General features: G+C 43.1%; 1 protein-coding gene across 2 annotated transcripts in view; it reads left to right on the top strand.

The window, feature by feature from the left end:
- The window catches only part of spata20 (spermatogenesis associated 20), a 467506-nt gene that overhangs the window by 83103 nt on the left and 369755 nt on the right, over positions 1 to 14648 (top strand). For both annotated transcript variants that reach the window (XM_073026743.1, XM_073026744.1), the window contains exon 9: positions 13050 to 13124. In XM_073026743.1, coding sequence (XP_072882844.1) covers positions 13050 to 13124 — 75 coding nt within the window. The remainder of the gene's footprint in view (positions 1 to 13049; positions 13125 to 14648) is intronic.

Genomic DNA, 14648 nt, shown 5'->3' on the forward strand with positions numbered 1-14648 from the left:
ACTCACAACCCTCTGTGTAAAATAACTTACCTCTGATGTCTCCCCTAAACTTCCCTCCCTTAATTTTGTACATATGCCCTCTGGTGTTTGGTATTGGTACCCTGGGAAACAGGTACTGACTATCCACCCTATCTATGCCTCTCATAATCTTGGAGACCTCTATCAAGTCCCCTCTCATTTTTCTATGCTCCAAAGAGAGAAGTCCCAGCTCTGCTAACCTTGCTTCATATAACTTGTTCTCCAGTCCAGGCAACATCCTGGTAAATCTCCTCTGCACCCTCTCCATAGCTTCCACATCCTTCCTATAATGAGGTGACCAGAATTAAACACAATACTCTAAGTGCGGTCTCACCAGAGATTTGTGGAGTTGTAACATGACCTCTCTACTCTTGAACTCAATCCCCCTGTTAATGAAGCCGAGCAACCCACAGGCTTTCTTAAATACCCTATCAACCTGTGCAGCGACCTTGAGGGATGTATGGATTTGAACCCCAAGGTCCCTTTGTTCATCCACACTCTTAAGTAACTGACCATTAATCCTGTACTCAGTCTTCTGGTTTGTCCTTACAAAATGCATCACCTCACACTTGTCCGGATTGAACTCCACCTGCAATTTTTCTGCCCTCTGTAGCCTGTCTATATCCTCTTGTAACCTTCGACAGCCTACAGCTCCATCCACAACTCCTCCAATCTTCGTGTCATCCGCAAACTTACTCACCCATCCTTCCGCCTCTACATCCAGGTCATTTATAAAAATCACAAATAGGAGGGGCCCCAGGACAGATCCCTGCGGCACTCCACTAGTCACCGACCTCCAGGCAGAATACTTTCCTTCCACAACTACCCTCTGCTTTCTTCCTTTAAGCCAATTTTTTATCCAAACAGCCAAGGTTCCACTTATCCCATGCCTCATGACTTTCTGGATGAGTCTCTCATGAGGGACCTTGTCAAATGCTTTGCTAAAGTCCATGTAGACCACATCCACTGCCCTACCCTCATCAATTTCTTTTGTTACCTCTTCAAAAAACTCAATCAGGCTTGTGAGGCGTGATCTTCCCTTCACAAAGCCATGTTGACTATCCATGAGTAGACTGTACTTCTCCAAATTCTCGTAGATCCTATCTTTAAGAATCCTTTTCAGTAGTTTGCAGACCACCGTCGTAAGACTCATCGGTCTATAGTTCCCAGGTTTCTCCCTATTACCTTTTTTTGTTACGAACCCCGTAACTGGGTATCTTCCCAGCAAGGATAGGAGTATCTGTTGGAGTCTGGTGATACTATTTTTAACAGTACTTATTAGTAAAAATACACAAAAATAATATCAATGCAAATATACAGATAATACACGTCATCAATACTAAACCTAAAAGTGCGGGTATAATAATAATCAATAAGAAATAAGCTCTACCGTTGTCTAGGGGATAATGAATTGTTTGATGGAAATATAAAGTTCAGTTCAGTTCATGCAGGCTGCGGTAGTTGTTGATCGCTGTGTTGCAATTGTTGGAGAGAGAGAGAGAGAGAGAGAGAGTAACAGCTATTGACTTGCCAACTTTCCTTTACGATCTTGATCCGTTGATGCGTTGTTGTTGTGGCCATTCACGGATGACCCCTCCGTCCTTTAGCTAGACCGTTCTTCCGTGGTGGACTCATCACCCAGGCAAGGGTGGACACACACAAAAGCCCCCACCGGTCTCGTAGTGTCTCTCCTGGTGCGTCTGAGGGGTGTACCCCAGACCTTAATTTTATCCCCACTCATGGGGTCTCAGGAGTCAATCAGGTTGGGATGATGCAACCCATCAAACCTGCCCCCTCTGGTTGCCCCCGAGGGGTTTCAATGAATAGAACAGTACTCAATACACAGTCCTTCTCCAAGAGACAATAGCAGTAATCAGTGGTTCTGTTCCGCTTTTGTTAGGAGGAGACATTCCACTTTTGTGTATCTCTGCGTTGTCTCTCTCTCATTAACTGACATGAGCTGCTTATCTCTCTCATTTCCTTGGTATCAGACCCGAAATAATAGCGATTTTGCGATTCTCAAAAAGGAGGGGGGGCGACTTTGCACCCTTCTGCCCATCAGAGTTGCTCCTCATTCGTAACACCCCCATCCTTCTAAGAATTTTCACCGAAGGGGAAAATTAACTAATACAGTCTTACAGAATTTCAGAATCTAACACAATACAAGAGTTTTTCACTACAGAGTAATACAGTTATACATTCAATTTAGCATCTAGATAGTTAGCGATTACATTGTCACTTCCTTTAATATCTTGTACCTTAATAAATTCCTGTAGCATCAGACTCCAATTTAATAACCACCTATTTTTATTCCTTTTCTTCAGCAAAACAAAACTAGAGTTGTGATCCTAGCTTAAGTGTATATTACAAAATGTGAACCAATACATGTGTGATTATTCTGTAGTACATTACAAAAGTTTATGCAAATACTAATCTTCATTTTACTTTTAAACTTAATATTCAATCTTCCATGGTGTTGTCTTTATTATTTACATGCTTTGTCGAAATCCCTCAAAACCAAATTCTGTTATTTAAAGTGGCATTTTGTCAACCTTCGCCTCTTTTCCACTTAACTCTCACGTGGTTAGCTTGCTCACTAGTGTGGAATAGGCTTTTGCATACTCCTTTCATAGGAGTTATTTTATCAACAATGTTTTCCAAACTTAGCCCATCTTCTGAACTTACACACAATTCTTTATTTTTAAGCAAGTCATTAAGTTTATCTTCAGGACCCTTCATTCTATTAGTTTTCAGTTTAATAACTGCAAGTGATCCCTCTTTGCCCAAACAACATTTCAAATTCTGCCTCTTCACATCACACCCTTAAATAACATTAGCGAGTGGGGTACCTTTACATTCCAAATCAAACTGTAATTGATTCACAGGCACCTTGTTAACAAGCCATTGTTCCTTCAGCCTGGTTACTGCTTCTGACACCAATCCAGACTTTAAATTTTCTTCATTCAATTTAGGAACTACACTTTTCCCTTCTCCTTCAATAATAATATTCACATGACCAGCTTCCATCTCCTCACTAACTTTTAACACACCTTCTAACACAAACAACTGGGAATTCTCACTTCCCACTAGTACCAAGGCTAACCCTTTCTTCACTGAACCAAGTCCATCTGACCCAAAAGGACAGCATTCCTTTTCAACTAAATCAGATACCTCAGACTTTTCCTGAGTTTCATTACTAGGTTCAGTACCATGTGCATCCACATCTTGAACACACTCAGACGGGACATCTGCCTCTTACAGGCTTTCAATACCCATCCCCTTTTCAAATTCTAAGTTCCCCTGATCCTCCCAGTTACTCTCTGGGCAACTCCCTTCCAGAGTAAACTCAACCCTGCGGGTTAAAACAACCTCATCTGCTAACCCAGCAGACTCCTTCAGGGTAATGGCATCCTTTTCATCTAGGACTGCCCTAATTTCATTATCGGGAACACATTTAAAATTTTCAACTTCTTCAAACAGTTCTGTCAAGCCAGACAGATCATCCATGTCCAACCCTGGACCTTCTAACAGCCTTATCTGCTTCTCATTTTTACTCCGTGCCTCTATAAATTCCCTCCTGGCTAAGGATAGGTCTACCTCCTCTCCTTTACTCTCTTTCACCTCCCTATTCTCCGTTTTACCATCCCCTAACCCCTCTTGGTACAGGGTCGGTAAAAATGTCTCAGCCAAATTGATACTGGCCTGATTTAAACTGGTCTCTTTCTCAGCTGCCTTTCTCGACATGCTGCGAGTGATCGCGCATGCGGGATAGATCTTGGAACCTAGGGGCGGGTCCTCAACACTTACAGGCTTGCTCGTCAGCTTCATGGCTGAACACACCTCACCCCCTGCTAAATTGTTACCAAGAAGGACGTCCACGCCAGCTCTCGGGAATTCTGATCACACCCCTATTTCAACTGGTCCAGATACCAGATCACAATTTATAATGATCCTATGCAAAGGCACAGCTTCTGTCCCTTTTCCTATGCCTCTCAAAACTACCTCTCCCATCTCAGGACCAAAATCTAGTACCTTACCGAGAATCAATGACTGCTCAGCTCCAGTATCTCTAAAGATTCGCACTGGAACTGGTGTTTCTCCCTCTTTCACAGACACGGTCCCTTCTGAAATAAATTTCTCACGCCCCTCTCGTATTTTATCTACCTGGGGCTTTCTCGTCGATTTGCTGATCAACACAATACACCCTGTAGGGACCGCTGCGTTCCCTTTTCCTGTCTCCTTCCTTGGAGCAAAGCACTTAGATGCGATATGACCTTTCCACAATTAAAACAGTTCAAGCCAGGAACCCTCCTGCCAGCTTGCCTTTCTTCCTCCTTACTTTTACCATTAGCTCCCGGCTGAATTTCTGCCTCAGCCGGTGGGCTTTCTCTACCATCTCTACGGTCTTTCTGGTAACTTTTATTCGAGGAAAACTTTGTCTTGTGGCATATTCATCTGCGAACCTGGCAAATTCTGATATGGACTTGCTCGGCTTCTCGTTCAAATACATCCGGATATCATCCGAAACACACCCTTTAAATTCCTCAATCAGAATTAACTCTCTGAAACGCCGAAAATCCTCTTCCACCCTTTCTGCCGCACACCAGCGATCCAAGAGCACACCCTTCTCATAGGCAAACTCTGCATACGTCTGATTCCACACTTTCTTTAAATCTCTGAACTTTTGTCTATATGCCTCAGGTACCAATTCATAGGCCCGAAGAATGGCCTGTTTTACTTCCTTGTAATTCTCATACTCCTCCTCCTCCACAGACAACACCACATATGCCCGTTGTGCCTTCCCTTTTAACACACTTTGTAACAACACCACCCACTGATCTCTGGGCCATTTCTGATTCACTGCCACCTTTTCAAAATGCAAGAAATAACTATCAACATCCATCTCTTCGAACGGAGGTACTAACCTAAACTCCCTGCTAACATTAAACCTCTCCTCTCGGTCCGCCCCTTGGACCCTTCTCTCTTGCTTTAACTTCTCCATGTCCAGCTCATGCTGCCTCTGTTTCTCCTTCTCCTCATACTCACTCTGTTTTTCAACTCTTTCCTTCTCCTTTTCAGCTGCTTCCAGCTGTTTTAACCTAATTTCATGCTCCCTCTGCTTTTCAGCTCTTTCCTCCTTTTCTGCTCTTTCCTTCTCCCTTTTCACCTCTAACTCCTTTAGCTGGAGCTCATACTCCCTTTTCCTCTGTTCCGTGTCCAGCCTCAATTTTTCCAACTCTAACTGAGCCGTCCTAATAGCTGGTACCTTTTCAGGGATCTGTTCCAATACCTCAGCCGAAAACACATTCTTCTCAATATAATACTGAGTTATGGCCCTCCGCATCTCCCACTTTTTCATTGACAACCTCACCTCTGCGAGATTTAGTCCTTTCGCAATATTTACCAAGTCCGTCTTTGTGGCCTCCTCTAGCGCCTTCAAAGTTGGGTTTTGTGTAAATTCGTCTACGTCCATCTTTGCTGGTTTCCCGTCTGGTTACCTGCGCAACCAGATCCAAGTCTGGACTTAAAAGCCCGATTCACTGGCCCTCCAATTTGTTATCAAATCCCGAGACGAGGCCCCAAGTTGTTACGAACCCCGTAACTGAGTATCTTACCAGCAAAGATAGGAGTATCCGTTGGAGTCTGGTGATACTATTTTTAACAGTATTTATTAGTAAAAATACACAAAAATAATATCAATGCAAATATACAGATAATACATGTCATCAATACTAAACCTAAAAGTGCGGGTATAATAATAATCAATAAGAAATAAGCTCTACCGTTGTCTAGGGGATAATGAATTGTCCGATGGAAATATAAAGTTCAGTTCAGTTCATGCAGGCTGCGGTAGTTGTTGGTCGCTGTGTTGCAATTGTTGGAGAGAAAGAGAGAGTAACAGCTATTGACTTGCCAACTTTCCTTTACGATCTTGATCCGTCGATGCGTTGTTGTTGTGGCCATTCATGGATGACCCCTCCGTCCTTTAGCTAGACCGTTCTTCCGTGGCGGACTCATCACCCAGGCAAGGGTGGACACACACACAAGCCCCTACCAGTCTCGTAGCATCTCTCCTGGTGCGTCTGAGGTGTGTTCCCCAGACCTTACTTTTATCCCCACTCATGGGGTCTCAGGTGTCAATCAGGTTGGGATGATGCAACCCATCAAACCCGCCCCCTCTGGTTGCCCCCTGAGGGGTTTCAATGAATAGAACAGTACTCAATACACAATTCTTTCTCCAAGAGACAATAGCAGTAATCAGTGGTTCCGTTCCGCTTTTGTTAGGAGGAGACATTCCACTTTTGTGTATCTCTGCGTTGTCTCTCTCTCATTAACTGACATGAGCTGTTTATCTCTCTCATTTCCTTGGTATCAGACCCGAAATAATAGTGATTTTGCGATTCTCAAAAAGGACTTTGCGCCCTTCTGCCCATCAGAGTTGCTCCTCATTCATAACATTTTAAACGAGGGAACTACATTTGCCATTCTCCAGTCCTCCGGCACTTCGCCTGCAGCCAAAGAGGATTCAGAGGTCATAGCTATGCTCCAGCGATCTCTTCTCTAAATTCCCACAACAACCTGGGGTGTATCATATCCGGCCCTGGGGATTTATCAAACTTAATGTTTTTAAGAAGATCCAGCACTTCTTCTTCCTTAATCTCCACACTGTCCAGCACACAGGCCTGCTCTACTTCGACCTCATCCTGATCAAGATCCTTTTGCCAGAGGCATGGCCACTGTCGCTTCCTCCAGGTAGGCTGTCCCCCCCAACAGTACTCAAACAGGAGTACTTATTGTCAAGGGGTACAGCCACAGGGGTACTCTCTAGTACCTGACTCTTCCCCTTCCCTCTCCTGACTGTGACCCACCTGTCTGTCTCCTGTGGCCCCGGTATGACCACCTGCCTATAACTCCTCTCTATCACCTCCTCACTCTCCCTGACCAGACGAAGGTCATCGAGCTGCAGCTCCAGTTCCCTAACACGGTCCCTTAGGAGTTGCATCTCGATGCACCGGGTGCAGATGTGGCTGTCCAGGACACCGGGAGACTCCAGGACCTCCCACATCTGACACCGACCATGGAAAACTGGCCTCACACACATATTATCTCGTTTTGCAATCAACAACTGCCTCACCTCGTCCCGTTACCACCAAAGTCCTTTCACTCTGCTGCCTGCTCCGAACGCTGCCCGCTGGGTATGGCTGCCTTCTTTTTAAACCTTGAGGAGGACTTCAAAGAATGCATCGGTGATGGCTTTCTTGAACAGCATGTTACTGAACGTACAAGGGAATGTGCTATCTTAGAACTGGTCTGTACAATGAGACAGGTAAAATTAGTGATTGTGTAGTTAGGGATCCTCTTGGAAAGAGTGATCACAGTATGATTGAGTTTTTCATACAACTGGACGGTGCAATAGTTCAATTGAAAACCAGTGTATTATGCCTAAACAATGGAAACTACAATGGGCTGAGGGAGGATTTGGCTTGTGTAGACTGGGAACACAGGCTATATGGTGGGACGGTTGAGGAACAGTGGAAGACTTTCAAAGAGCATTGGCATAATCCTTACCAAAACACATTGCATAACTAATCCTAGAGAAACTCTCTGCATTTTACTGAAGGACTTGTTAATTCTGACACATACTGTCCTTGTGAAATGCTGTCCTCCAGAAGGTATCTTCTTTCTTAAATGAAGGAGGAAATATGCAAGGGCAGAGTTAATGACTCAAGCTGTGACAGTGGTAGAGGGTATGTTATCTCTGCTGGCAGGATCCTGGGTACACCTCCAACAGTGGGTGTTGAGAGGAATCTTTTTTCCTCCAGGAAAAGGAAATCAAAACCTGAGGGCATAGGTGGAAGATAAGAGTTAGAAGGAACATGAAGGGCATTTTTTTTAATGCAGAAGTTGATGCAAGTGTACTATGAGCTGCCAGACTCAATAACACATTAGCTAGGTACAATAATACATTTAAAAGACAATTAGACAGGTAAATGGATTTGAAAGGCCAAGAGGGCTTTCAAACATGGGCTCCTTAGACAAAATGGATGAGTTGGGCCAAAGGGCCTGTTTCCATACTGTGTAACTCCGTGACTCTATGCCAAGGTTGTTCAATATTCTGGATTGTAGCCTTGAAGAAGTGCCTTTGCTGCATCAACCGTGTAAATACTCATTTATTATTTTAAACCCATCATTTAGGCCAGTACTTGGTCCTCCACATTCAGTGGAGTACAAGTTTTCTTTATTCAGCTTTCCTAATTGCAGTATACTTTAGTTTTGGCTGTGTCTGTCTACTGTAGACTGAAGTGATTCCAAAGGCTACTGTAGCTTTCCTGAGACGAGTTGTCCAAGACAAAAGGCAATATTTCTGTTGGAGATTGGACTTGGCTTTTTAGCTAAAGGATCACTTCCTTGCTCTTGTATTGCAATGACCTTTATATTTTATCCCCCAAGGTAGGTGACTACAGTTCCACCTGTCAGTGTGAGAATACTCTTTCTCTCATGTAAAAAATGTAACTGTTTAGAGGCACCTGCTCAGACATCCTAAAAATGATGCTTTTGAGTCAAAGAGTGATGTGCCTTAAAAATAAACACTTTTTGTGATCAGTGAATACCCTGGAGTAGTTTACAGCTATTTCTTGCACAAACATAGCATAATGACTAGAAAATCAGTATTGTTGATTGATGGTTGGGAGATAAATAGTAGTCAGGACACCAAGGGTAATTCTTTTTCTGTTTTCAGGGGTAGTGCATTATCAGAATCAGGTTTAATATCTTTGGTGTAGGTTATGAAATTTGTTGTTTTGTGGCAGCAGTACATTACAATATGCGTGTACTGTATAAACTAAATTGCAATATATATATATATATATATATATAAAATAAATTAAATAAGTAGTGCAAAGAATGAGGAAAAAAATGCTGAGCTAGTGTTCATGGGTTCATTGACCATCCAAAAATCTGATGGCAGAGAGAAGGAAGCTGTTCCTGAAACACTGAGTGTGTGTTTTCAGACTTTTGTACCCTCTCCTTGATGTAACAAAGAGAAGAGGGAATGTCCTGGGTGATGAGGGTCCTTAATGATAAATGTCACCTTTTTGAGGCATTGCTTTTTGCAGTTGCCCATGGTGGAGCTGGCTGAGTTGACAATGCCATGTTGCTTTTCCCAGTTCTGTACAGTGACTCTTCCATACCAGATGGTGATGCAATCATTTAGAATATTCTCCACAGTACATCTGTAGAAATTTATGAATGGATTTGGTGACATACAAAGCCTCCTCAAATTCCTAATGAACCATAGCTGCTGTTGTGCCTTCTTTGTAATTACATCAATATATTGGGCCCAGGGCCAATGTCTTCAGAGATGTAGACATCCAGGAACTTGAAATTGCTCACCCTTTCCACAGCTAAAACCTCAATGAGGGCTAGTGTGTGTTCCCTCAACTTCCTCTTCCTGAATGCCATATCAATTCCTTGGACTTACTGACCAAGGTTGTTGTAATGATACCTCTTAACCAGTTGATCTATCTTGCTTCTGTATGCCTCTTTTTTGGCAAATTTATAAATATGATTAGAGCTGGGCCTAGCTGCACAGTCGTGGTTATAGAGAAAGTGGAGCAATGGGCTAAGCATGTATACTTGAAGTGCGCCAGTGTTGATTACCAGCAAAGAGAAGATGTTATTTTTGATCTCCCAGTGAGGAAGTCAAAGGATCTAGATACAGAGGAAAGTACCAGGTCTTTGAGCTTGTTGATTAGAACTGCAGGTATGGCATGTTTTTGATGGTGGTATAGTGTTCATATTTGTTGGCTCCTCTGGTTCCACAGGTGATCTGTTGGTGGTAGTTGTTCAGACACTTCTTTATGCTGACCTGGTTGAAATCCCCCGCAGTGATAGGGAAGGCATCAGGGCGTGCTGTTTCATGCCTGCTGACCATGGTGCTCAGCTGTGCCTGTCTGACATTGGCTGAGGAGAAATGTACACTGCTACCAGTATCTTGGCAGAAAATTCCCTTGGCAGTTAAAAAGGATGACTTTTGACTACTAGATATTACAGGGTATGTGAGGAAGACTGATACAGAACCACCAAGTATGTGCACCACGATGAGTTAATCATAAAGCATACTCACCTCCTCCAACTTTAAAAGACTGAACTGACCTGTCTGTAATGGTGAATAGTGAAGGCATTGGGCTGCAGCACTGCATCCAAAATGATGGGTGTGAGCCATGTTTCTGTAAAGCAAAGTACACAACTTTGGGATCTGTTATCTTTTCCTAGAGGGCAGATGACAGTCTTGGATAACGTTTTCATCTGAAAGGTGGCAGCAATATTTACATAGTGCACTCTCAGTGGCACATTGTTCTGTTTGTTTGTGTGTTATCTTGTATTTGATTCTCTGCAGCTGGACACAATCCCTTCTGATGCATTACTGAGAGAGCAGCAATTAGGTTAAAGCTACGGCAAGAATCAGTCTTGCAATCAGGAACTGTCACTGAGTTGGCGGCGTGCTCAGACACAGTGGCTACTATGGGGGTCAATCAAAGATGTTACTGTCTTTTTTAAACTGTATTTGTCACAATTGGAAAACACTGCTGGACACTAAGAACTTAAAAGTACTGCAGGTCTACCCCATCAGTGAGTTGCTTGTTGGTAGAAAAACTGAGGGGGCTGGATTTGGTGCGGGTTATGGTGCTGTCTGCCTCAGAGAGATGTTGGTGTGTGAAGGCAGTGTGCAGTCTTAAGTTGCAAGTGATCGTCTTAGTTGCCTTTCTTGTGAATGCAAGGCTCTGTTGGACATTGGCAATGTGGAAAGCTGCAAGTCCAATTTACTGTTTTATTCACCGTTTTATTGACCAACAGCGGGGTGGACGGTGGGTGGAGGTTTGTAGCCTCGTTTGTAGCGAGGACTAGGCTTCAAACTGCAGTGTCGCCTGTTAGCAGCCGCCCAGGAGAGAGGCGTTGGAGTTGATACCTTCCACCGGAGGCAGTTTGGCGCAGCTTCCACGCTGGCGTTGGTGATGCCCTCCAATGTTCGCTCAGCTGAAGACAAGATGTGTTTGATTGCAGACTGCTGCAATACTCATGGACTTGGGGACTTGGACTATATATATATTTTTTGTGTGATTGTATTTTACTGCTGTTGTATATGTGCCTTGTGCTGTGAATGACTACTGTGTTCTGCACGTTGGCTGTTTCGTTTGGTTGTATTTGTGAGTATGCATGCATGGTTGAATGACAAACTTGAACTGAGTTGGCATGGGAATCAATATCTCTTGTATAATTACAGTCTCAAGCACTTCTTAATCGCAGGCCTGCTTTACTTTCTCTTGTCACCTTTGAGCGACATCTGGAACTAATTCAGGAACAAGTTTTTAAAAAGCATTAATCAGGTGGCAGCTAACTAAAATCAATAACTTACAGCAGTTTCAGGAAATGAGAACTCATTAGGGACTTGAGACACTTGTTTTTAGAGCTGCTTATCCTAGGAAAAAATTAGTAGACACCAATCTCATTACACTTAACTTCCAGGAATACTTAAGAGGGAGGTAATCAGGTATAACTTGTTAACTTTTCCCTCGATAAACTATTCTGAAAGTTGTCAGCTTTCTAAATGATAGGATTTGTTTACCTCTCTTTCTATCTATTGTTGGACTTTAGAATTATCTCGCAAGCTAATATCAGTCTTAAACACAGAGGTGAGCATTTTCTTCTATAGGCTGTAGATTAATGTGGGTGTAATCTAGTCGTTTATAACAATGCAGGTTTATTTTTGAATTTCTGTGATTGGCAAAATGTGCAATGTTAGTGTTGGGAAAGGAACATGCATCTTTTCACTCACACACTGCCCACGTTAGATATGTGAATCTGGCAGAGAAATGGATTAGATTAAAGTCCCTTCTGCACAGTCTCATCAAACACCCATCGGGAAAATAAGTATGGGCTAGATATAGGGTAAAACTCACATTGTACCCATGGATCTATTATGGTTTCAGAATTTCTAAGTATGGTATTTTTGGCAGTGTGAGGTCAACCAACCATCACACTCGAGCAACATTTGTTTCATTTTCTTTGAATGTCCTGGTGGCTAAATATTTTAATTCCAATTCCGATTCCCGTTCCAATGTGTTGATCCACTGCCTCCTCTTGTGCCAAGATGAGGCCATCCATAGGGTGGAGGAGTAACACCTTATATTGCATCTGTGTAACCTCCAACCTGATGGCAGGAATATCAATTTCTCCTTCTGGTAAATGATTCCTCCCCCCTCTATTCCCTACTCTGATCTTTTATTTCTTCTCACCTTCCTATTACTTCCCCCGGAACTCCTCCTCCTTTCCCTTTCTCTTCTGATCCATTCTCCTCTCCTATCAGATTCTTTTTTTCTCCAGTCCTTGATCTTTCCCATCCACCTGGCTTCAGCTATCGCCTTCCAGTTAGCCTCTTTTCCCTCCCCTCCACCTTTTTATTCTGTCGTCTTTGCCCTTCCTTCTCAGTCCTGAAGAAGGGTTCTTTTCCATAGATGCTGCCTGACCTGCTGAGTTCTTCCAGCTTGTTGTGTGTGTTGCTTTGATTTATATTTTCTCCTCACAACCCATCCTCACTAGAATTTTGAATGGAAATGATTGAACCCCGGATATTTGACCTTTCCATCCAATGATGATCCTTCTGCATTGCCTTTAAGCAGTTTTTTTTTACAGAGTTTGGTAAATTTTGGGGCTTGCATCTGAGAGTTGTCTGTGAGAATTAAGGGTGCAAGTTCCTGTGGATGACAGAAGATATTGGATGAGGGTTGTATAGCAGAAGTTGAGGGAATATGAGTATTGTGAAGCTTGGCCAAGAATGCAAAAAAATCTTGGTGAAATCTCATTTTTCTAATGCTCAGCAATTACCATTTGTTTTCCTGGGAGATGAATTAAAACTTCATGTAATTTTACTACAAAATACTCCAGAGTGATGGACTTCTGCTGTTAACCAGATGCATATGTATTTTTGTTCCCTAGCTGTTTAGTCTAAACATTGATGCATCTTTCTGCAGATTTCTGGTGACACATTCTTTGCAGATGTTGCTCGAGATATTCTGCACTATGTCTCACGAGATCTGAGTGACAAGGTAAGCCGTCACTTTTCCTCCACTCCTACGACTTGTGTCAATTATTAGTACTGAGTTTTTCAAGTATTGTTTCAACAGTTGAGTATCAATGTGCTCTTTTCCATGTACCTGGTTATAAGATACTTCCCACTCCCAGTTCTTATGCAGGTGTTATTACCATTGTAGATCCAGTCCCTGGGGAGTTGCTCTACACCGGGATTCCCAAACTAGAGTCCTCATATCCCTCAGTTAATTCTTGAGCTCCATGGCATAAAAAAGGTTGGGAATCCCAGCTCTACATCTCCTTGATCTGAGGTCAGCTTGCTCAGCAAAGTTCAGGCATTCAGGTTGAGCACAAGATACTGGATTACTGGCAACTGCAGAATCCCTTGTGTCTATATTTAGGTGAGCCATTCTTTTTCTGCCAAGCTCATCAAGTGATAGCATCAAAAGCAAATTACTGGAGGAACTCCGTCAGGCCGCATCTCTGGAGGCATAGAGATAATCGATGATTTGGGTCAGAGTTGATGTTGGCGGCTGCCTGACTCACTGAGTTTCTATAGTAGTTTGGTTTTTAGCTCCAGGTTTCAGCATTGTAATGTTGAATCAAGGTTGCGTGTCTGGTGAGTGAGACAGAAAACACTGACTGTGAATAGGAATAATAATCACTTATGTCCAAACAGTAAAAAATTGACCAAACATTCCTGTTCCCCAAGTTACAGAAACTTAAAGCTAAATAGTCAACAAATATACGTTGAGTGCAGCTGACTTATATCGCTTCATACGGCCAAGTCATATCGTTTCCTTGCAGCCTGGTAGCACATGCTTTGCGGCCTGGTACCGGTCCACTGCCCAGTGGTTTGGGACCACTGCCCTAAGTTACATATAAAACAGGACTGTAAACCCAATAGTGAGCTCCCAGTATTCTACAGTAGTTGACCACCCTCCCAGTGCCCCACAAGGCTACCAGCCCCACCCAGGAGTGTGATTCCCCCACTTGATTATCTTTGTTGATGCTCAGATATGATCAACCAGGTGAGTGATGTTCACCAACCCATCAGGAATATAGTGCAGCATTCTCACTGAATAACAGCACAAGTGCCACATTCCTTTGTGAGCAGGTAATCTAAGGTCATCAAAATCAGTTCCCAGGACAGTTTAGCCACACCATGCTGAGAAAGGTTATCATTCAAAGCCTTCCTTCCTTTGTAATAGACATCTTACCAACCACCATGGAAAGGTGCTTACCCAAGGCACTGGGATGGCATACATACAGCACCAGTTATCAACCTCACCTGCCTGTGGGAACTACAGGTAGGTCTAGGAACTACATTCAGTGTCCAACAAGTACCCAGCTTCACAGCACCACTTGGCATAGACGCAATTGTCCCAAGATACTGTTCCTACTCACACCTTGTACCTTGTACCTTGTACCTGTACTCAACATATCACCTACACCAATACTCTGTCAGGTGGGGAAATCACTTTAAGAGTCAAGACCTTCCAATTCAACAAATGGTATGTAGGGAAATATCAACCTTTAAA

This window comes from Hemitrygon akajei, chromosome 22 (assembly GCF_048418815.1).
Source record: "Hemitrygon akajei chromosome 22, sHemAka1.3, whole genome shotgun sequence".
In the NCBI taxonomy this organism is placed as follows: Eukaryota; Metazoa; Chordata; class Chondrichthyes; order Myliobatiformes; family Dasyatidae; genus Hemitrygon; species Hemitrygon akajei.